Source organism: Mustelus asterias, chromosome 9, assembly GCF_964213995.1.
Source record: "Mustelus asterias chromosome 9, sMusAst1.hap1.1, whole genome shotgun sequence".
Lineage (NCBI taxonomy): Eukaryota > Metazoa > Chordata > Chondrichthyes > Carcharhiniformes > Triakidae > Mustelus > Mustelus asterias.
Window position 1 is genome coordinate 22,758,519 of NC_135809.1, and position 24,986 is coordinate 22,783,504.

General features: G+C 42.4%; 1 protein-coding gene across 2 annotated transcripts in view; it reads right to left on the reverse strand.

Annotated features, from left to right (window-relative positions):
• Positions 1–18,176, reverse strand: part of wif1 (wnt inhibitory factor 1) — a 34,296-nt gene extending 16,120 nt beyond the window's left edge. Inside the window, exons 1-4 of one of the 2 annotated variants that reach the window (XM_078219804.1) lie at positions 17,880–18,113; positions 15,630–15,769; positions 3,534–3,642; positions 4–144 (exon numbers count right to left, since the gene is read on the reverse strand). In XM_078219804.1, coding sequence (XP_078075930.1) covers positions 4–144; positions 3,534–3,642; positions 15,630–15,769; positions 17,880–18,006 — 517 coding nt within the window. In that variant the 5' untranslated portion in view covers positions 18,007–18,113. Of the gene's footprint in view, positions 1–3; positions 145–3,533; positions 3,643–15,629; positions 15,770–17,879 lie in introns of both variants that reach the window. The other variant, XM_078219805.1, reaches the window with a different exon arrangement.
• Between the last annotated feature and the right edge of the window lie 6,810 nt (positions 18,177–24,986).

Sequence of the window (24,986 nt, forward strand, 5' to 3'; positions counted from 1 at the left end):
TACCTCTTTGACAGGTTTTGAAGAATATTGCATTATGAGGTGTTCGAAGAACAACATTCCCTTCAACATCCATTATGACCACAGTGACTTCAAAAGCTGCGACTCCATCCTGGCTGCCAAGGCAAGGAAATCCAATCTGTACAACTAAAATGTCACAACAGCTTGCATCAATACTGAAAATTAGTAGGCCATCCTTTTCATTATCTGCATTTACATATCCTTGGAAATTTTCCAAATGTTAGGAGGAGGGAATATTGAGGGAAAATAATCGAAGAAGGGCACTTCGCTTCTTTTTAATAACGTACACATCCTACCTAGAAAGTGCTCTGATGTGTTATTTGGAAAAGTAATTTTGTTGCAGGAATGGAGCCCAAGATAGGATGTTTTCTCTTTTCCCCTCTTAGTCCATTCTGCAGATGTTTAAAATGAATTTATTAGTGCCACAAGTAGGCTTACATTAACACTGCAATGAAGTTACTGTGAGAATCCCCTAGTTGCCATATTCCGGCGCCTGTTCGGGTACACTGAGGGAGAATTTAGCATGGCCAATGCATCTAACCAGCACATCTTTCGGACTGTGGGAAGAAACCCACACAGACACAGGGAGAACGTGCAGACTCCTCACAGACAGTGACCCGAGCCGAGAATTGAACCAAGGTCCCTGGCGCTGTAAGGCAGCAATGCTAAATACTGTACCACCCTGCCACCCTCAGATGCCACTGATAGGATGTGTCCTCGAATAATTCCACAGGAAACAATGGGCACTTCAGACTGGTTTAACATCTGTTCTGATTCATGGCACCGAACAAACCCATCTCCAAGGGACACTTGTAGAAAACACAAGCCCAGACTCTATGTCGCACAAGTGCCACGTGCCCGATCAGCGAGGCCCATTGCTGCCCTGAAATTGGCCACAGGTTCCATCCACATTCCTGTGCCTCCAAAAGCTGTTTGCCCCACGAGAAAAATGATTTCAGCTAAGCACCAGGAAGGAAACTGGAGCTGTCAAAAGTTGAGGAGGTCTCAATTGTGAGGACTGTGGAGTTGGGGGAAACTCTGGTAATTCCTGTCCCTCCAGGCCCTGTAGAAGGTGTTTTATTTTAAAACTGAAGCAGTTCCCCTTTGTGTGCCGCCACAGGGGTGGCTGAAGAATCTTGAGCTGCTCATTGAGAACAGATCTTGCAGAGTCTTTGAATAGGAGTTAACTCATTAACATATTTAAGGAGACAAACACCTGTTTTCGGTCTCAACCCGGCAAACCTAAAAAAAACGGTCCCACCTGTTTCAGAGAGGGACCATTGCCGACAAAGAGAGGTTGAAAGCTAACGCGCTACTAACTTGTTTGGATAGTTACTGTCCCCTTGAGTGGATAATGAGAAAGTGGAAAAGGCAAGTGGGAGTCTGATGCTGGCGACAACAGAAGATCGGGTGGCAGGACTGGACAGGTGGATAACATCAGAAACTGGACTGGTGGTGGGGGGAGGGGAGGGGGTGGAATGACAACTGCATGCAGAATTGGCATGAACAGAGAGATGTCCATGGCTCCTGGATAGTTATGAATGGAAGGACCCACCCGACAGCAGCAAGGTACTTGGACTGCTCTCAGTCATGGCCAGTTGTATTATCCGTACAGCTGCCTTTGAACATGGATTTCATCAGCAAAATCACAACTGCCGCCTAGCTGAAGAGGGTTCACACCATTAAGAAAATTACTGTAATTTCTTTTACCAAAGCTACAGGGATTTTGGATAACATACATTCATTTCTCCTATAAATTGGGACACAATTTTAAACACAAGATGCTCCTTTGAGACTTTCCGTCATCTGCAACACTCCTCTTCACTGAAAACATGGAGAAATAAGCCTTACCTAATTACTGAACTAGCGTCAAAGTTGTCAAACATTTCTACACTGAATTATATTGCACCTCCCTGGAATTTAAGCTTTGAATATATTTTAACTTTCTCTTTAAAGTTTCTAAATCGGTGTTTTTTTTTCAGACAATGTGGCTTTTGATTCTCCTCTGACAGAATTCCAGCTCAGAGGATGAAACACAGAGGTCCTGTAACTTTAGTACACAACTACACTGTTGAATAAGTACTGTTATGCAATCCAAACTGTAGAGGATCATGTGAATTTCTGCTACCCAGTAAAGTGATCTCTACAACCAAGTGATTTTACCAGTAACACAATAGATCAGCAAATTACATTACTGTGTTGAGAAAAGTAATGTTAATCGAGATCATCTTGAATAGGGTGGTCACTTAAATTGCACAAGACCAGTGCCGGATTTAGGCATAAGCTAAACCAGCTATAGCTTAGGGCCTCACAATCCGCAGGGGCCTCTCAAAATTTCAGAAGGTTTACAATGAAGAGAACATTTAAGAGCGGATTCCAGAAAAGAAAAAGAAAGCACCAGCTTGAAGAGCAACTCAAAAAATTACCAAAATTAACAAAATCTATGAGAGAGATCAAGCCACCCAAATGATAAATGTGTAATCAGTAAATGCTTTCATTTGAAAATAATTTGTATTTTTCACTTTAAATACCTTGCTATTAAATAATTAAAAGGCATAATTATGTTTTCAATTTTTTTGTGGCGACCCAAGGTCCTGTTTTGGTACGCACCTTTGTGAGACCTTTTGGTGTAACTTTTTAACAAGGGACCTCCAAGCTTTATATCGCTTAGGGCCTCACCAAGTCTAAATCCGGCACTGCCCAAGACTCAATCAATTTTATCAGTAAGTTCAGAAAATTGATAAATATAAATTCATTCTGAACTGCTCAAATCAAGCAAGCTACATTTCATTGAAGTTTATTTTCAACATAGTCTCCCATGAACTGAAAAAAAATCTAGTAAAAATTAGGAAGGTGCTCAAGATGTGAAGGTGGCTTTGTGACAAATAAGAAAAAAATTAAAAATAAGAGAAACTTAAAAATGACAATCTTCTCTCCCCTTCTGGCGTTGCTGATTAATATAGGGAACCGCCTTGCGCCATTCTAACAGCCTAACATTGAGTGTTGTCAGGTATTTGAAATAAGGTGGTGGCGGGGGTGGAGAAGGGAGGCATTACAGTCAAACTGTATCATGTCTTCACATGCATAATACAGCAGGGGTCATTTATATAGGTGATCCAGGGCTGTGCCAAGTTTGTTTTCCCTTCCTTACCAGTGATGACAGGGCCTCATGTTCAAATGTTGTCCAGACTAGAACCAGAATTCAGAATTAAACACCTCCAGTCTTGTGGCTCAATGTCACTGCCAACAGTGTGTTAAACCCCCAAACTTTTGGAAAAGCAAACTTCAATTTTAATTTGACCTTTTAAATCTACCAATATTCAGTCTGCTTGTTTCATTGTTAATTAGATTCACAACTGAGCATATTTTATGATTAAAATCAGTTTTGTAGCATTGCTTTCTAAACTGGTTCTTGTTAGTACAGGTAAAGCAGGGGTGGTAACTCAAATGTTCAGCCTTTAAAAACAATCTATTTAATACTGAAAGGAAATAAGAAACACCTAAGATTCACTGACCTGTGGCCCTCTGAGAGATTGTTGCCCGCAATGGAATGTTCACGGTTGGATCTCCCATAACATCTTTATCCAATGATCGAAGTGATTGAAATTCATAAAAATACAGAGCCTGTAATGATTATTTATAGAATTAATATTCATAGAATCCATGCAGTGCAGAAAGAGGCCATTTTGCCATTGAGCCTGCACCAACAACAAACCCATCCAGGTACTATCCCTGTAACCCCATGTATTTACCCTGCTAATTTACTCTAACACTAAGGGGCAATTTAGCATGGCCAATCAACCTAACAGCACATCTGTTGATTATCCAATGACTGAAGTTATTGAAATTCATATAAGTATAGAACCTGTAATGATTCGTTACAAAATTTGTTTTCCAATGGTTCATTTTTATGATGCGAACTGCCACAAAATATCTTTTTCACGTCTCTACAGATGAGTTCTTCAGTAATTTTCAAGTCTTAAAAATCCGTAACAGAGAATTTTAGAATATTTCACAACTTGTCCAGATTGTATAAATTCATATTACAAATGTTACCTCTGTTTCTTTCAAAGTAATTGCAGTTTTGCATTTTTTGATTATGCATGCACCTTACAAAAAGAAACGGCGTGTCCAGTTAACTCAGTGAGCGAATGTACTACCTAGTGTAGTTGAAATACCAATCTATGCTAATCTCTGTTAAGGTAGTAGCAAGGCAAGGGAGAAAGCAAAGAAAACAGTCAGGTTACCTTCCTAAGTGCTATCCCTGCTGGAATTCACGTGTGTATATAAAGTCAGTCTTAGGTGAAACATGATACCCTTTACAGATGAATAACTTAAAAGTATTGGTTGTCAGGGTCACACATTGGTACGGTTCTAGATGACATTTGTGCCTGTGGAAGTGTATCCTGGTAAGACCCACCACTTCCAGCAGAAGAGAGGCAAAACTGGTTTTAAAAATGTGTAAATAAATCCAAATTCAAGGCTTTGATTCAAACACCTGAAACCCAATTCAGATCAGAACAGGGCTCATTTGACCATCTAAGTTTCTGCAAGTTAGATGGTCCAAAAACAGAAAGATCACTTTTACAGATTGTAAAACTTTCAATCAACATGACCAGAACAGGAAAAATTCTAACAAAGGTGCAATTAAAATGACCTTTTAAAAAGTGAGTTACTAATTAGAGATCAGAATCTATTACTTTCTCACTGGAATGACTCAAAAAGATAAACAGAATCATACCAATCATCAAGAATTCTGGAAGAGGGGATGCCAAATTTGTGAATTCAGAATCAAGTCATGGATTGTAAAATGCAACTTTATTTAGCCCAAGTTGAATGTTCACTGTGAGGTCATGGAACTTGCATCATATATTGATGCAGAACATTTATAATCCTGCTGACGGGGAGGCAGTGCCGTAGTGGTATTGTTGCTGGACTAGTAATCCAGAGACCCATGCTAATGCTCTGGGGACCCAGGTTCAAATCCCACTAGAGCAGATGGTGAAATTTGAATTGAATTAAATAAAAATCAGGAATTAAAAATCTAATGATTAAAAGTCTAATGATCCATGAAACCAATGCCAGAAAAACCCATCTGCTTCACTAACGTCCTTTAGGGAAGGAAATCTATCATCCTTACCTGGTCTGGCCTACATGTGAGTCCAGACCCACAGGAATATGGTTGAGTCTTAAATGCCCTCAGGGATAAACAATAAATGCCAATCAGCGACACCCACATCCCATGAAAAAAAACATTAATATTTCTGCTAAAGGTTGGTGGGGAAATTGTATGATTAATAATAGAAATTCTGTATAATGGACGTGGGTTGTCTATTTCAAACCCATAATCATCTTAGAATTTAAATATGTGATTGTTTTTCATTTGCTATCAGAAATATTTGGGTGTGATAAAACTTTTTTTTAAATTGAAGTCTGAAGGAAAAAACACAAAATGGCTTTTGAAGCCTGAACAATTTTATGAGGTATTTGCTTCAGGTTTATTTTATAAAAATCAGGTGATTGTGTATTTTCTAAAATAATCAATAATCTAGAATAAAAATTTAGAATAATCTGAGGATTATAGACACCCTGAAGTGTTTATAGATAGCAAACTCCAACTGGTGCAGGCGAAATCTGAAGATTCAAGTAAAACATAATTAACATCCCAACATTATTTCTGGCCCATAATCAATCCTGGATATTTCTGTTTTGTAGAATACACACAAATACTTAGTGGGTCACAACAATAGGATGCCAAAGGCTTCACTTGATATGAAAAACCTATTACCCTGAATTGTTCTGTGCTGCCACATACTGGCCATCTGAAAGACTGCATATTTACTCAGTCTCATCACAGATTCGGCAAGAAGGTTATCCCCTCTTCTCCCTGCCAGATGAACTCGGGGGATGTTTTGCCTCCTCTTCCTCAACACTAAGCTCATGGCTGATAAACCCTCTCACCTCCACCTCCCCAACTCATAGCACTGCAAACTGCTATGTGTGAGACTTCCAAAAACAAGAATTTGGAGCTTGTGGGGAGGGAGGGTTCCACATTTCTGCCATACTATCTCCCACTGACAAGAAGTCAGAAACTCACTCTTACTCATAACTATTTTGCTGAGAAAACTTTGGAGCTTGGGAGGGAAGGAAATTTTAGGTCAGTGATGCTTTGTTGATGTACAGGGCAAACCCAGGCTTGTCTTTAGGACCAGAGAGGTGACTTAAGGACCAGGGATAAGGAGTTAGATACAAACATAAGAGGACACGACAGATGCATTAAAAATGAAATAGATAGTGGGAGCCAGAAAGAGGGATTGGAAAGACAGCACGTGATATTAGAGAGCTAGAGAAAGGGAGTTTATGGGAGAGAAAAAGAAACTCACAGGACAGAGAAAATGTGATTGTCAACAGTTACAGAATTTTTTTCGTATTTGTTCTTGGGATGTGGACAACACAGAACAGTCAGCATATACTGTTCAGCTCTAGTTACCCTTGAAGAGTAGGAACACAGTCCTATGTAGGCCAGACCCAGTAGAGTGACATGAGTGAACCAGTTCAGCTTTTATGACAATCTATATAGAAACATAGAAACTAGAAGCAGGAGTAGGCCATTCAGCACTTCAAGCCTGCTCCACCATTCATTTTAATAATGGCTGATCATCAAATTCAATATCCCCCTGAATCGCCCCCTATCCCTTGATCCCTTTACCCTCAAGAGCTATATCTAATTTCTTCTTGAAATCAGACAACGTTTTGGCCTCAACTACTTTCTGTGGTAGTGAATTCCACACATTCACCACCCTCTGGGTGAATAAATTTCTTCTCACCTCAGTCCTAAAAGGTTTACCCCTTATCCTCAAACTATGACCCCTAGTCCTGGACTCCCCACCATTGGGAACATTCTTTCTGAATCTACCCTGTCTAACCCTGTTAGAATTTTATAAATTTCTATGAGATTCCCTCTCACTCTTCTAAACTTCAGTGAATATAATTCTAACCGACTTAGTCTCTCCTCCCAGAAATCAGCCTGGTAAACCTTCACTGTACTCCCCCTATAGCAAGGACATCCTTCCTCAGATAAGGACACCAAAACTGCACACAATACTCCAGGTGTGGCCTCACCAAGTAGCTTTCAATTATCACATTTTCCCTGCTGCCATCAGGCTTTTGAATGGACCTATCTTGCATTAAGTTGATGTTTCTCTATACCCTAGCTATGACTGTAACAGTACATTCTGCACTCACTCATTTCCTTCTCTATGTATGGTGTGCTTTGTCTGTATAGTGCGCAAAAAACAACACTTGTTACTGTATCCCAATGCCTGGTGACAATAATAAATTAAATCAAAACATTCTCTTGTGCCAGCATACAAATTGCCAGATTTATTACAATAAGTTTCCACAACTTTGATTTGAACTCAGGAACTCGGAATTACTAGGAAAATGGATAACATTTTCAGGGACAGACCAAGGGTCTGGGTCACAGGGAAAAATTGATGGGCAGAAGTATAGATGGAGGCACAAACAGAAAGAAAGAGAGGTTGAGGAACAAAGAAAAAAAGCAATATCCTAGAATAAGAAAGAAACTGTAGCAAATTAAGAAATAGACAATAAGACTGGGACACCTGGAGAAAGGTTGGAGGAAAAACGTAGATAAACCATCTAGAACACTGAAATAAGGAGTCACAGAAGGGACTATGGTTGCTCGGAGGATAGTCCTAGAATCTCCAGGAATTGGAGACTAATCTCCTGGACATGATTGCAAGAAACCAAGGATAAATATCCTTGGAGTAATAAAGAAATTGCATTTTGTCAACTTTCTTTGCACACTTTCCTTTATTAGTTTTAAAACTATTAGTTAAGGGGAAAATGGTTGTTTGGCTTTGACAGTCAAAAATTAATTAGGTAAAAGAGTCTGTTTGCTTTTACAGTTATGAGTGGCATTGCTGCATCACAGCGCCAGGGACCTGGGTTCAATACTGGCCTTGGATGTGCGGAGTTTGTACATTCTCTGTGTCTGTGCAGATTTCCTCTGGGTGCTCCGGTTTCCTCCCACAGTCCAAAAATGGGTAGGTTAGGCAGATGAGCAGGGTAAGTATGCGGGGTTTATGGGGACAGGATGGGGTTGGGCCTGGGTAAGATGCTCTGTCGGAGAGTGGGTGCAGAATTGATGGGCCAAATGGCCTCCTTCTGAACTGTAGGGATTCTGTGAATCAGTGTTAAAAAGAAATATGAGATGCATTGGGTGACTAGTGGTGGAACTACATAACAGCTGTCCCAGAATAGATCCAACTAGAGTTGGAAACCCAACAGTGACACATAAAAACACAAAGATCAGAATCGTCCTTCACAAAAATAAAAACACAATTTCAGAGGGAAAACATATCTTTGAGAATAAAAGGGGAGGAGGCACAATGAGCTCACAATAACACGTTAAGAAGCTGCAAGCATTAGGTGAGCAAATCACTCACTATGAGCAACACCATGGGAGATCTACTAGCTATTTATGAAAAGAAAAGCACCTTCTGAGCAGACTCTTTTTTTTTGCTTTCTAATGGTAAGTCTCAGAATGCACATATACTCCATGTAGCTGAGACATGAGAAGCCATATTGAAAGATAAATGATCGTGATATTGTTACTACAAGTTTATCTAGGAATAATTAATAATTATTTTAGATACCACTGTCACCTATTTGAACTTCAGTATTGCTGGAAAAAAGTCATTTTTTAATTGAAGTTTTTTTCACTCATCAGGACATTTTGCAAGAATACAAAACCAAGGAAGACAACAAATTTATACTGCATGGTTAGCAAGTGGACTGTGACTGGTAGAGGCATCGCCATGGAGAATGCATCAGAAGTGCTCTGATGAATGCAAGACAAAAAGCTTTGACAAAATATGTCTCTTTTTTCAGCAATACTCAAGTTCCATACTACCAAATAACTATTTGAATTGTGTTATGAGCCCCTCAATGAGTTTACTGCCTGCTATGGAATTTCATATTTCCATTTTTTTTTTAAATATACGCACAGCCTGTTACAGCATCAATATCCATTGAACAGATTAAATTCCTAATCCTAGCAATAGGTATGTACATGCTATATTTACTCTTGACACTTAGCTTCAGGTTTCTCAGATCCCTTCATTTCCAACAGATGTGCCATAGCATTTGACTACACATTTCATCTCCCTGAATAAGGTGGAACTTGGTCTGCGATGTGGAGATGTCGGCGTTGGATTGGGGTAAGCACAATAAGAAGTCTCACAACACCAAGTTAAAGTCCAACAGGTTTGTTTGGTAGCACGAGCTTTCAGAGCGTTGCTCCTTCTTCAGGTGAGTGAAGAGTTGTGTTCACAAACAGGGCATACACAGACACAGACTCAATTTACAAGATAATAGTTGGAATGCGAGTCAGGTAATCAAGTCTTTACGGGTACAGACAATGCAAGTGGAGAGAGGGATATTCACAGGTTAAAGAGGTGTGAATTGTCTCAAGCCAGGACAGTTAGAGAGATTTTGCAAGCCCCGGCAAGTTGTGGGGGTTACAGATAGTGTGACATGAACCCAAGATCCCAGTTGAGGCCACCCTTCAAGACAGATGACAATGCAGAATCGCCGAGCAGAAACTGATAGCCAAGTTCCCCGAGGGCGGCCTCAAACGGGACCTTGGGTTCACGTCACACTATCTGTAACCCCCATGACTTGCCGGGGCTTGAAAAATCTCACTAACTGTCCTGGCTTGAGACAATTCACACCTCTTTAACCTGTGATTATCCCTCTCTCCACTTGCATTGTCTGTACCTGTAAAGACTTGCATTCCAACCATTATCTTGTAAATTGAGTCTGTGTCTGTGTATGCCCTGTTTGTGAACACAACTCTTCACTCACCTGAAAAAGGAGCAACGCTCCGAAAGCTCGTGCAACCAAATAAACTTGGTCTATCTGGTTACAGCGTTTGGTAAAATCTCACACACATGGAGGACATTCTCTAATAAGAGAAAAAAGATTGGAAATAAATCACTATCTATGAAGAGAAACCAGTTGTGACGTGACAGGTATAAACCTTCATTCGAGCTGAAGACTGAAAGATCAATTTTATGAAGGTTGGGAAACCAAAAAAGCATGGGGTGGATGATGATATTCAACAATATCAATCACAGAGAGAGAGAGCTATGAGGGATCTCCAAGATACAAGGAGACAGAAATCATTTAACAGGTGTGAGTGAAGGCAAGAGAAACATGGACAGGATTTTTTAGGATGATGGGGCTTCCCACCTGGTACTTCAAGAGTCAGTGGAGAATGCATCGCCACCATCACTGCCCACATTAATTCATTGGAGATGGAATTTTCACCCTTCACTGGGGAGGAAGTCCCGCCTCAGGGCGGGGCCAGCAGCTCCCTAGTCCCACCCCTGGGCGGGACCAGCAGCTCCCAGGTCCCAGGAGTGCACCCCGCCCACCACTGAAATCTGAAAATTGAGGCGAGCTGGGAAGTTGAGTGTCATTAATTGGTCACTGAAGAGCCTCAAATCGGGCCAAGGGTGGGCCAGCCAGCCTCGGCCTCACCGGGCCCACTGTAAAACTGCAGAGAGGTTGGGGCAGGCAGGAGACTGGTGGGAAAGCCATCTGAGGGATTTACCCCTCACCCTCCTCCCTCCCATATGGAAACCGTCAAGTTCTGTCCATGGAGCGGGAATGTTGTTGAAAAGTGGAGGAGGAAATCAGTTGTATTTAAAGCAGCCAAGAACAGTAAAAAAAAATGGCGCACACAGAAAGGATTGATACTTAGACTAAATTTCTATTTATAGAAATAAGAATAAGATATAATTATGATTTTCTTCTGCTTTGTATAAACCTAGAAGAGAGATAGGAATGTACTGATATTTAATCCCTAGAATTAGAAACAATTTGCTCCATAGTTATAGCATGATCCAGATCATTAGCTTTAATCCATCTAATTTCATCAGGTGATGCTAAGAGCTACATGGCTGCACAGGCTCTATATTTGGATATGGAAATATTCAGCACTTACCACTAAACTTAAACCATGTTTATATGTACTGAGAAGTATTCTGGAAATTTTAATTATTGCCGTGTGCCAGTGTGAGTACTGATTAAAAGCCCGATCTATATCTTTCTACTGTAATGTTGCCATGAATCTTGGACTGCCAGATGACTTCACAGAAGGAGGCCATTCAGCTTATTGTGCAGGCTCTTTGAGAGATCAGTCATGTTTAGTCTCACATCCCCACTTTTTGTCCATATCCAAACAAGTTTCTCATCCTGAAGTAACTGTTCAACTTTTGAAATTATTTATGGAATCCACTTCCTTTCAGACAAAGCATTCCACATCCTTGAAATGAAAAAAGTTTCCTCATCCACCCAGTGACCTTCCAATGATTTTCAATCCATAACCTCCAATTAATGACCCACTCACCAGAGGGGATATTTTACTTCCCTACTTACTCTCAGAAACCTCTCATCATCTCAAAAACCCTGGTTAGGTCACCACTTTTAAAGTTTTAAGGTTTATTTATTAGTGTCACAAGTAGGCTTACATTAACACTGCAATGAAGTTACTGTGAAAATTCCTTAGTCGCCACACTCCAGTGCCTGCTCAGGTACCTACCCTGAGGGAGAATTTAGCATGGCCAATGCACCTAACCAGCACGCCTTTCAGACTGCGGGAAGAAACTGGAGCACCCAGAGGAAACCCACGCAGACATGGGGAAGAGCGTGCAGACTCTGCAAAGGCAGTGACCCAAGCCAGGAATCAAACCCGGGTCCCTGGCACTTAGAGGCAGCAGTGCTAACCACTGTGATACAGTACCACCCTTAAATCTGTTCAAAGGAGGACAGTCCTAACACTTCCCACCTTCTCCTCATAAATGAAGTCCCTCATCCCTGGTAACATCCTGGTAAACCTCCTCTGCGCCCTTTCTAAAAGCACTCAATCTCATGTCCTAATGAGCCACATGAATCTGTCATGAGAGAAAGTTCACATCGTGTGGAAAGGTTAATCCAGCTGTTGAATAGTAATCATCACGGATAAAGTAGGCCATGCTTCGTGTCCCAAAGCCTTTGTTCTTAAGCCCCTAAAGATAGCTTTGAAGTTCAGGATGAAATCCCCCTAATGTGCCATTACCTTCAAGTTGCTTTTTCCCCTGATTATGATCATTTGGAATGGTATTCAGCCACTAGTAAAGTTTTGGCCAAAAGAATGAAAAATGTGTTCAACAAATCTTCACCCATTCAAAGTCCACTAATGAAATGAATTTGAACACATTACTGAACACGACTAAAATGCACATCATGACTAAAATGTATTTGAATAAAGCACAAAATGGACATCAAATTTCAGTTTGTGCCCAAGATGTAGTTGGACCATGAAACTCCTAAAAGATAACAGCCTAAATCTAATCCCAGAGTACTCTCTTCCTTATTAAACCCACATTATATCAAAAGTAAAACCATGGGTCATTCCCTTTCTTGTTGAAACTGATGAGCCTGGGTACCTGGTTCTTTAAGTATTCCTTGAGCCACGGCATGAAATCCCAAAACCCCGTCAAAAACAGCGGAGTGTCAATGGAATTCAACTACTATCGGGTTACAATATTGGACTACCTCAAGTGAGTCTGAAAGTTAAAGAAACAGCATTTCTCTTTGTAGGTTATTCATAGTTTTACTTTTGAAACTGAAAACAGTTAGTTCTTTGGGCAACTTCTGCTTAAATAAACATAAGATGGACTACAGTATTTATTTCAAGAGCATCAGTTAAATGCTTATTGTGCGTACTTCATGGTCAACAGATGTAGTAAAGCAGGACTTTAAAATAATTCACTTACTGCTTCCTGGTGTGTAATCAAGGATTTTAAGTTTTGAGGTCATTTTACCATTGTAATTCTGTTTAGTTAAGACCATAAGACCATAAGACATAGGAGCGGAAGTAAGGCCATTCGGCCCATCGAGTCCACTCCACCATTCAATCATGGTTGATTTCAACTCCATTTACCCGCTCTCTCCCCATAGCCCTTAATTCCTCGAGAAATCAAGAATTTATCAATTTCTGTCTTGAAGACGCTCAACGTCTCGGCCTCCACAGCCCTCTGTGGCAATGAATTCCACAGACCCACCACTCTCTGGCTGAAGAAATTTCTCCTCATCTCTGTTCTAAAGTGACTCCCTTTTATTCTAAGGCTGTGCCCCCGCGTCCTAGTCTCCCCTGTTAATGGAAACAACTTCCCTACGTCCATCCTATCTAAGCCGTTCATTATCTTGTAAGTTTCTATCAGATCTCCCCTCAACCTCCTAAACTCCAATGAATATAATCCCACGATCCTCAGACGTTCATCGTATGTCAGGCCTACCATTCCTGGGATCATCCGTGTGAATCTCCGCTGGACCCGCTCCAGTGCCAGTATGTCCTTCCTGAGGTGTGGGGCCCAAAATTGCTCACAGTACTCCAAATGGGGCTTATGAACTTATGAAACACTTTCTAGATATCACACCGTTATCAATAACATTTAGCAAATTGCTACTATTTTGTTCAACTTTAAATGTGATTAAATTATCGATAAGGCCAGTAGCAGAAAAAGTTATACAGATTTGAGTATTAAACAGAGGCTAATGGGAGCAACAACAAGGAAGCAATATCAAAGAATTTACAACCGCGTTAAACCTGAAAAGAGATTATGCTCCCGAAATAATGTTACATACGTATCACATATAAACGTAACTAACGTAATGAATATATGCGAAAAGTAGTCACCACCATGAGACATATAGATTAGAGTATGTTTGTGTGTAACAGTGGTGATTTGACTTTGCTTCTAATCCTGTTGATTCCAGTGAGGTTATCACGGTAAATGCCAATAACCACGCTGCTTCATCCGTAACACTGTCTAGACTGAAGAAGTAATGGTTGTGCTGTAATTACTAAAAGTTTGTCAACCAATAATTAAGTGATTACCTGGAAATAATAAAATTTGTATATTATTACTTCTTGACTTCTGTACTAAGTAAAATCCGCCTTGTCCTTTGAACACTGTTAAGCTGAGACAATGTCATAAAGATTCGACGGCTACAAAAATAAAAGTGTGTACTTAATCTGAATTCTAATACTTCACTATATTCTCTCTTCCTCCAGAGTGCGTGTTTTCTGTTTTTGATAGCCTATAACCCAGCTATGATGTTTGCCACATAAACACCAAGTTTGTGTCTGTATGATGTACAGTTCCAGTGAAACCAGATGTAGACCACAAGATAACTATCAAACCTTCTTCTGTAGGCAATAAACTCTTAGTTTGGCAGAAGTCTGAGAAGTTTATCACTGTTATTTTCTGTTAGTAGATGGAACAGATGGCTGCCACATGCATATTGTACTGAATAAAGTGGTATCTCCTGGGCCCATTGCTTTAATCTTGGTTGGCATGCACAACACTAAGATGCAAAATACCACAGTGGAACATGATAAAAATATTAAGGCTTCAAAGGAGTTCATTTTCAACAAGAACCACTTTCTGTAAAACAAAGCTTACAAGCTACAGGCAAAATTCACATCCACATTCAAGCTGCACTGGGTAGAGGCCACAAACAAGGTATTTCTTATGTTTGGTGACATGACAGCTGAAAGGACAACGTACTACGGGAGTGGTGGAAATCGGGGCAAAATGATAGTTACACGACTGGCCACAGATTGGGCGTATATTCACAATCATTTGTAAGTTCGATAGACTTTTTGAAGTGTTTCTTTAATTGAATATCACTACTTCCCAGATCCTCAAGGAACACAGTAAATGCACATTTACATTCCGAGTGATCACAAAGACCACTGCAGTTTCAGTTATCAAAAATAATAAATCTGTCAGACGGTTTCAGCCCATTTGATGCCCACTTCTTCAACAAACATTTGTGGACATCACATGTATTCACTCTTAACAATCAAGGTTGATACCCATATAGTAAAAGGGAAACAAAAAAATATATATAACTTTTCATTTAGATTATTCATACCTGACAGACATACTGACAATATTAAAGTATACGAATAAACTTTGTTCTTTCATTATTTTAGCAGTCAATCATCTGTAGTAAATAATCATTAATAATTTCATAGATCACTTCCAAGCTTCTAAATAATTATTTTTTCTTTCCATAACTAACCAAGTTAGGAATTTTATTTTCAATGCTATTATTAATGGTACAATCTTCATTTTGGAAAAACAAGGTCAGCATCTAGAACACAATCTAAAGTTGAAGCTGCTTCAGTTTTGCTTTCAACTACATTAAAAAACAAATCCTTCCAAACAGTTAAGTCGAGATGAAATACAATCTTTACTGACATGCTGTACAATTTTTATCGGAGCTAAGTTTGTGATGTTGTGAAATTCTACATACTGTAGAATTTGCAAATTTATCTTAGATTAATAATTAGCCATCTTTGTTATTGCGTAGACAAATATAATGATTTTCAAAGTATATGGCTCCTTAAGAGAATGATAAAGTCACCACCCCCCAAGAAATTCAAAGTTCGCAGGCAAAACTTGCAGATATAATTATGGCTTACACTGGAACATTTGTTATGAAATCATGTTGGCTCCATTCCTTACCTGTCCCGTCGCCTGCCAGGTAAAATTAATGGCCTGGATGTTGACTGGAATCGCTGGCATTCTCTGTTGGGCTTTCCTGAAATCATGAGTGAACGGAGCCATTTTACCGTCAGAAACGATAAGAATATCCTCTTCAAAACCTGAAGGGTGGTAATTTCAGGATGATCAAGAACTTATTCCCAATATTGTGGCACCAGTTTGACCCTTTTCAGCAACTTATCTGAACACCAAATCATCAAACATAATCATTTGTAAGTTCGATACACTTCAATAAATATTTCTTTAATTGAATATCACTACTTTCCAACCCTCAAAGAGAACAGTAAATGCACATTTACATCCTGAAGTAATCACAAAGACCATTGCAGTTTCACAAAACTAATGAATCTGTCAAGAGGTTTCAGCCTGTTTGATGCCCACTGGTTCAACAAACATTTGTGGACATCAGATGTATTCAGTCTTAACAATCAAGATTGATAAGCATATATTCAAATCATCATAAACTGATTTTGCTGTTTTATTTTAGCCAGAAGCAGGAAGGGGTGCACCGAATAACACAATGTACATAAATAAATCCAAGGGATGAAGGCAACAACTTATATTTATATAATGCTTTTAATGTAAGGAAACGTCCCAAGGTACATCATGGGAGCATTACAAAACAAAGTGTGACATGGAGGCACAAAAGATTTTAGGTCAGATGACCAAAAGCTTGGTCAAAGAGATAAGTTTGAAGTCGTATCTTAAAGAAGGGAAGCTCTGTAGAGAGGCAGAGAGGTATAGAGGGGGAATTCCAGAGCTTGGCAGGGTCATCAATGGTGGAGAATCAGTGATTGGGAACACACAAGAGGCCAGAATTAGAGGAGCGCATACATCTGAGAGAGTTGTGGCGTTGGAGAAGATCATGGTGATAGGGAGAAACAAGGCCATGGCGGGATTTGAAAACAAAAACGAGAATTTTTTTAATCCAGACTTTTCTTGACGAGGTGGCAGCATAGGTTAACTAGCAATGGGGTGATAGGGAAATGGGACTGTCTGTGAATTAAGATACGGGTGCTGAGTTCTGGATGACCTCAAGTCATCCAGAACTCAGCTTCCCATGGAGGGTAGAATATGTGGAGGGTAGAATATGTGAATATGTTGGAATAGTCAAAGACAGAGGCAAAAAAAGGCATGGATGTGGATTTCTACAAGTGAGGTGAGACAGGAGTGAAGTTAAGCAATGTTACACAGGTGGAAATAGGCGGTCTTACAAATGGCACAAATGTGAGGTCAGAAGCTCCTTTCAGGATCAAGTGTGACACCAAGATTGTGAACAGACTGGTTTAATCTCAAACTGTTGCCCGAGAGGGACATGGAATTGATGGTTGGGAACTGAATTTGGAGTGGGGATCAAAACCGCTGGCTTCACCCTTCTCGATGTCTAATTGGAGGAAATTTCTGCTCGGCCAGTGCTGGATATCTGATAAGCAGTCTGATCATTTAGCAACGGCGGAGTAGTCAAGAGAGGTGGCAGTGAGCTACAGCTGGATGTTGCCAGCATACATGTGAAAGCTAACGGTGCGCTTTTAGATGATGTGGCCACAGGGCAGCATGTAGATGAGATGGGCGGGGCAGGGCGGAGGGCAAGGTGTCAAGGATTGATCCTTGGCTGACACCCAAGGTAGCAGGAAGACAAACCACTGCAAGTGATTCTCTGGCTATGATTAGATAAGAATGGAACAACGTGAGAGCAGTCCCACATGGATGGACGCCAGTGGGCAGAAGGGATAGTGGTGTGGTCAACCATGCCAAAGGTTGCAGGCATATCTAGAAGGGCAAAGAGGGCAAGTTTACCTTAGTCACAGTCCCAAGAGGATGTCATTTGTTTGTGGCTTGGATTAAAAAGCCTGTGACAGGGGCGAAAACCTGATTGAAGGGATCCAAAAAAAAGACATAGCAATATAAAGATAAGCTAAATTAATTTTCCAAAGACATTGGGGTGTGCGCAAAAAAAAAGTTTACTTAATTCTCTCTCATTTAGCACAAGTGTTTACTCATCATTTCGGTTCAGGTCGCACTCGGAGCTGTGGGGTGGGAGCGTCCGCACATTACAACCAAACACTGCCAAAGACAACACCATCCAACTGAGTCAATTAATTAATAAATTAATAGATAAAAGGCTCCGACTGCTAACACGAACTTTCCAAACGCTCCCAGTTGCACTGGAGAGGTTTCTCACATGGCTAAGAGGGGAAGGGTTGTGCTCACCTATCAGTACCCGGGCTTGATGAGCATCTATCCACATGTTGAGGCTGCCCTCAGCCTGCGCCGCTTCCCTCAGCAGCACGGTGAGGAAGAGGCTGAGAGCCCACGCCAGGGTCCCGGAGCAGCCCATGCTCAGCCTCAGCCTGGCTCTCTCTGTCTATCTCAGTGATGCTCAACTCCGCTCCGCGCTGCTCGCCGTCCCCCACACAACCTGACTGCTCCGGGCACGAGCACTGCGCGTCCCCGACCAGCTCCGCGCGCCCCCGCCTGGCGAGAGGACGCACAGCGCCGCGCGCGCCCGCCCACTTCCAGTGCACCGCTTTTACGCCACCGCAGACTTCCAGTGCACCCACATAGAATCCCTGCAAGTGCTGAAGGAGGCCATTCAGCCCATCGAGTCTGCACCGACCACAATCCGAACCAGGCCCTATCCCCACAACCCCATGCATTTACCCTAGTCCCCCTGACACTAAGGGGCAATTTAGCATAGCCAATCAACCGAACCCGCACATCTTTGGACTGTGGGAGGGAACCGGAGCACCCGGAGGAAACCCATGCAGACATGGGGAGAATGTGCAAACTCCACACACACAGTGGCCTAAGCCAGGAATCGAACCCGGGTCCCTGGTGCTGTGAGGCAGCAATGCTAACCACTGTGCCACTTTGCCACCTCAGCGGACTTCTATTGTCGGGATTTTCCAGCCGCGCTGGCCCCAAGACTGGAAAATCCTGCCCGAGCTCAACGGATTTTTGCATGATCTACCCGCACCCGCTACAATTCCCGTGGCGGGCGGGAAGGGAAAGTTCCACAGCTAGTGCGCCACTTTTGCGCCTCAGCATCCCGACCCACTTGCAGTGCGCCACTTTTGCACATGCCCTTAACCCGATCAAAAACTACATTGAAAAGGTCTGTATTTCCCCCGCACCCCCCAAGAGAAATGTCGCAGTAAGTTTCAAATAGAAGCATGATTGCTTCCATTAATATGATAATTCAACTAGAAAGCAAGCGAAAAGAAAACGTGGGTCTGAACTTTCTGGCGTGTGGATCATCGGATGTGCGACAGTAGATCTGCGCTAGTATCCTGCCGGTGTATGTGGGAATACGCTCATTCCCTGCTGCCCGGGGGACCTTCTGAAATATTTCTGATACTGAGTTGGACTCAAAGGGCGGGATTTTCCAGCCGTGTTCGCCCCAAAACCATAAAATTCCGTCCAAGGTCAACGGACCTGTCCACGGTCTGCCCCTCACCCACTACAATTCCCGTGGTGAGCGGAACAGGAAAATTTGCCCCAAAGTTTTGGGCTCTATATGTGTGACTTACCTGGATACTTACCCAGCCAGAAGAAAAAAATGGTATTCTTATTTCCCAGTTTTACTGTCTTGTCCTTCTGGGGCAGGATATTGTTCAGACAGTTTAAACTTAGTATAACAGCTGGGTAACTCCACAACCCTTCAATCACTTCCTATCCAACCACCCCTCCCATCTCTTAAGCACCCGACTACCCCCACTATCTCCCTGGCCAGACTTGACTACCTTCTCGTCCATTCACTAACTTTCCCTCATTAATTACAAGACTGGATTTTTAAATACCAAAGTATGGCAAATTCTTATTTATTCATGTCACAAGTAGGCTCACAGTAACACTGCAATTAAGTTACTGTAAAAATCCCGCAGTCACCACACTCCGGTGCCTATTTGGGTACACTGAGGGAGAATTTAGCTTAGCTGATTAACCTAACCAGCACGTCTTTCAGACTGTGAGAGGAAACCGGAGCACCCAGAGGAAACCCATGCAGACATGGGGGCAAACGTGCAGACTCCGCACAGACAGTGACACAAGCCGGGAATTGAACTGGGTCCTTGGCGCTGTGAGGCAGCAGTGCTAACCACTGTGCCACCATGCTGCCTTTCATTCATCCTGTCATATGCTGAAACCCATCATTGTGTAGAGTTGCCAAGCTAATAATAATTACCCACAGTGTCAGCTTGACTACTCCAGAGTTTGACCATTACACCTAGCTTTCCAAACATCAACCGTACCCTGTATGGTTCAGGCATGGGCACAGTGACTGAAAGAAATGAGGGAAACATGCTGCCCATCAAACATTTTTGGTTTATGTTATGTCACCTTTTTCTCCCACTGTCGCCCTGTGCCTCCTCACAGCCTATCCCCACATCTACCCCACACACTTCAACACAATGAAGGACTTCTGTGAAGTGCAAGCCACCCTTGATGTTTTATAAATACAAGTTCAATTCTATGTACGAGGATTACATGACACATATTGTTTAATTCATCAGGATCCCATGGCATGATGTTAGGCTAATATGAGGGAGTAAGACAACTCTCAGAGTCAGAATCTTCATGATATAGGAAGCATTATCTATTCCGTACACCCCTGAGCCATGCATCGTCGGCAACATCCCCTGCGACATAAGGCTTTGGGACTCCTCCGTTCAGCACTGGAATTGCAGGAATGCTGCTGCATTCTGGTATTCCCGGCTCTGCCTTTGCATCTCATGCAGCTGAGGGACAAACGTGTACAGAGGTATAGCACCTGCCCGGGACACAGCTGTGTCCTGGGATCGAGCAGACCTCCGACTGTCTGATCCCTGGGATATTCCTGCATCCACCAAATGTGCATCAGGAGCAGTGGGATGCTCACCAGATAGTGACACTGAAGCCTGCCTGCTAAGGTCACCCACCGAGGGGTGTCTCTGTGATGGCGGGTGAGAGCTGTGATGCTTCATTGGTATCCTCCAAGATTTCCTGCAAGGTGGTGTTGAGGGAGGGTGGTGGGACACTGCTTGTAGATGGTCTAGGCTCTTCAGTTGATGTTCCTGCATGGCAAGGGACAAGGTCTTAATACATGGCCTGGTCAAAGGTTTGAACAACAAAGGTGCTCATGTGAGACTGATGGTCTGGATGAAGGTGCAGTGACTCCTCACTTTTCTCACGCAGGCCAACCTCGTTCTCAGGACAGGTCCACTCCCGCTCCTCCCCTGTGAGTTCCATGGCTCTCCCCTTGAATGGAGTCAGGGTCCTCAATTCAAGCATTCCACCACCCGTTTACTCTCTCTCTCTCCAGTTGTGGGCTATCTTCTCCTGCAGGGACCCAAGGTATATCGTGAGCCAGATGCCTGGTGGGTCTGGGGGTCAATGATAACTGGTACATGTGGGCATTGCACCTAAGCAGGGAGGGATTCTAATGAGGAGTGCCAGAGGGGGAGTTGAAGATAATGGGAACCTGCGAGGAGCGGCTTGTATGTTCCAGTGACATTTTGGGGGTGATGGAAGGGTGGAGTGCCAAGAGGAGACAGGGAGCACTTACCCTTACTGATTGTAGTAGGTCATTCATCTTCTTCCAACATTGCACTCCTATCCTCTTGGTCAGGCTGCTGGCACTGCCACAGATTTGCTGGAGGGCCTCCGGCCAACCTGAGGGTATATTGTTGCCCGTTTCTCCTCCACGACATCCAACATCCGGGTGAGGCCCCCCTCTGTGAATCAAGGGGCTGGTTTCCTCGCTGCCCTCTTCCTGGCTTGAATAAGAGCAAGTGCTCTGGAGCCATTTAAATGCTCAGATGACTGCCCCCCCCCCCCCCCCCACCCTTGGGGGCCCCCTGGTATTCCCGTTGCTGCACGAGACGCAAAGGCAGAGACAGGAATACTGGGGGGGCCCACCTCCCCCAGGGCCAGGTTTTTCGCATGGGGACAAAAAAATTTCGAAGTGCCTGAAGTTCGTGATCCGGTTCATGCCGACGGGATTCACATCGATTTTCTCACTGGAAATGGCACCTTGCCATTTTTTGGGAAAATTCTCCCAAGTTTTTTCTGAATGTCTGAACACTTGTCTAAAGTGAAAGTTCTGTGACACAGTGACACTGTAAGGAAAAGAAACTCGCATTTCCCCAGCTACTGTCATGACCTCAAAATGCTTCACAGTCAATTAAGTGTTTATCAAGTGTCATCCCTATTATAACATAGGGAAACGCAGCAGCCAATTTTCACAAAGCAAGGCCGCATAAAAAGCAATAAATCAAAAATGAATCATCAGATAATCTTTTATTAGTGATGTTAGTTGAGGGATAATTACTGGCCAAAACACCAAGCGAGTTTCCATCCAGTTTGAATAATGCTGTGGGTTTTTTTTTTACATGTAATAGTGAGTAGTAGATGGGACCTCGGTTTAATGCTTAATCCAAAGAGTACAAAAAATATATACTTTAAAATCAGCAGATGGTAAAACATGGGTGTACTTTAAAAGATGATAAATGTAAGTATAATTTTAAAAATTAAAATAAGAGATACTGAAGGGAGGATGCTTGCATCAATGGGAGTTCAAGTAAACCATATGCTAGCACTGATATTTATTTTTAATTTTCATATTTGAAGAGTATAATTGATCTACTGTGGCATTTCACATCTGGAGGCAGGACTAACTGCAATTTTCAGGTGCAGTGGGGTGACAGGGCTGTAGATTATTGGGCTGAGTCACACAGATTAAATTGAGTTCCACTTTTAAACTATACACTCTGTCCTCATTTCTCTCTACAATTCATGGCACTATTTGTAATTAAGTTGCAAAATGAAGAGTAGTTTGGACAGATTAAAAACAAGGTTAAAAATGATCAGAGCACAGGAGTTTCTGTACAGTGCAGGTTGAGGGATTGGAAAACATGACACGAAGGCACTTCAAAGCCACCACTGAAGGGAGGGTATAATTACAACAAGTTTAAATAGGAGTTTAATTATAAATGTGCACATAAGAATTTAAAATGGAAAGAGCTGACAAGAAGTCTATACGGGTATAAATTTTTAAATTTGTTTTATATTCAAAGTACAGTAAGTCTTGATTTGATTTATTATTGTCACATGTATTAGTACACAGTGAAGTGTTGTTTCTTGCGCGCTATACAGACAAAGCATACCATTCATAGAGAAGGAAACGAGAGAGTGCAGAATGTAGTGTTACAGTCATAGCTAGGGTGTAGAGAAAGATCAACTTAATGCGAGGTAGGTCCATTCAAAAGTCAGCAGGGAAGAAGCTGTTCTTGAGTCGGTTGGTACGTGACCTCAGACTTTTGAAACATTTTCCCGACGGAAGTAGGTGGAAGAGAGAATGTCTGGGGTTCGTGGGGTCTATAATTATGCTGGCTGCTTTGCCAAGGCAGCGGGAAGTGTAGACAGAGTCAATGGATGGGAGGCTGGTTTGTGTGATGGATTGGGCTACATTCATGACCTTTTGTAGTTTCTTGTGGTCTTGAGCAGAGCAGGAGCCATACGAAGCTGTAATACAACCAAAAAGAATGCTTTCTGTGGTATATCTGTAAAAGTTGGTGAGAGTCGTAGCTGACATGCCAAATTTCCTTAGTCTTCTGAGAAACTAGAGGCGTTGGTGGGCTTTCTTAATTATAGTGTCAGCATGGGGGGACCAGGACAGGTTGTTGGTGATCTGGACACCTAAAAGCTTGAAGCTTTCAACTTTTTTTACTTCATCCCCATTGATGTAGACAGGGGCATGTTCTCCTTTACGCTTCCTGAAGTCAAAGACAATCTCCTTCATTTTGTTGACATTGAGCGAGAGATTATTGTTGCTGCACCAGTTCACCAGATTCTCTATCTCATTCCTGTACTCTGTCTCATCATTGTTTGAGATCCGACCCACTATGCTGGTGTCATCAGCAAACTTGAAAATCGGGTTGAAGGGGAATTTGGCCACACAGTCATAAGTGTACAAGGAGTATAGTAGGGGGCTGAGAGCACAGTCTTGTGGGGCACCGGTGTTGAGGATGATCATGGAGGGGGTGTTGTTGCCTATCCTTACTGATTGTGGTCTGTGGATTAAAAAGTTCAGGATCCAGTCGCAGAGGGAGGAGCCGAGGTCCAGGCCATGGAGTTTGGAGATGAGTTTCATAGGAATAATGGTGTTGAAGGCTGAGCTGTAGTCAATAAATAGGATTCTGACATAGGTGTCTTTGTTATCTAGGTGTTCTAGGGTTGAGTGCAGGACTAGGGAGATGGCATCTGCTGTGGACCTGTTGCGGCAGTTGGCAAACTGAAGTGGATCCAGGTAGTCCGGGAGGCTGGAATTGATTTGTGCCATGACTAACATTTCGAAGCACTTCATAATGATGGATGTCAGAGCCACCGGACGATAGTCATTAAAGCTGCTTGGCTTTTCTCTGGTACTGGGATGATGGTTGTCTTCTTGGAGCAGATAGGGACCTCAGATTGTTGTAAAGAGAGGTTGAAGATGTCTGCGCAAACACCCGCCAGCTGATCCACGGCAGGATCTGAGTGCTCGTTCAGGTACCCCATCCGGGCCAGTCGCTTTCCGTGGGTTGACCTCCAAGAAGGCTGCTCTGACCTCAGATACATCCGACGCTTCCAGGGTGGAGGCATGATCTCGGTGACCTCTTGCTCAAAACAGGCATAGAATGCATTGAGCTCATCAGGGAGGAGTGCGTTGGAGCTGACCATTTTACATGCCTTCATCTTGTAGCTTTCAAGTCCTTTAAGTCTTGAGACTTTAAGTCCTCACTTAAAGTTACAGTTCATTCCTAAAAAGTGTGGCTTTAAGTGAAACAACTTTAAGTGAACCAGGTTTTCCCATTAAAACCAATGTAAGAGCTGTGGTTCATTCCATAACACCTTCTCATCAGAACAAAATACTGTGAAAGTTGAAAATCTTTACTTTGCCAAATTCCAGTATTGGAAAAATAGATAACTTTAAAACAAAATAAATTAAAAAATATTAAAGTAATATGGTAATTTTTACTTACCTCCGGCTCGCCGCCAATCCTGCTTTCCAAACCTCCCATACCCAGGCCCTCACGCTCACTGCTAACCCTCAGGAAGTCAAAACTGCTGCTCCTGTCTCTCGCTACTCTCTTCAGAGCCCTCGTTCACAGCAAGAGTTGAGGAAAGGGAAGCGGTGAGTGAGACAGTCAGGGAGCTGGAAGTCCGATTCGAGGATGGGTTTGGGAGTAGGAGAGGCCAAGGAAAGAGCATGCCACCACTTTTTCAGGTCAATTACAGAAGATTAATTATGACCTTGCCAGCATTGCCCATGCCCAGAGAACAAAAGAAAATTGAAGAGTGCTT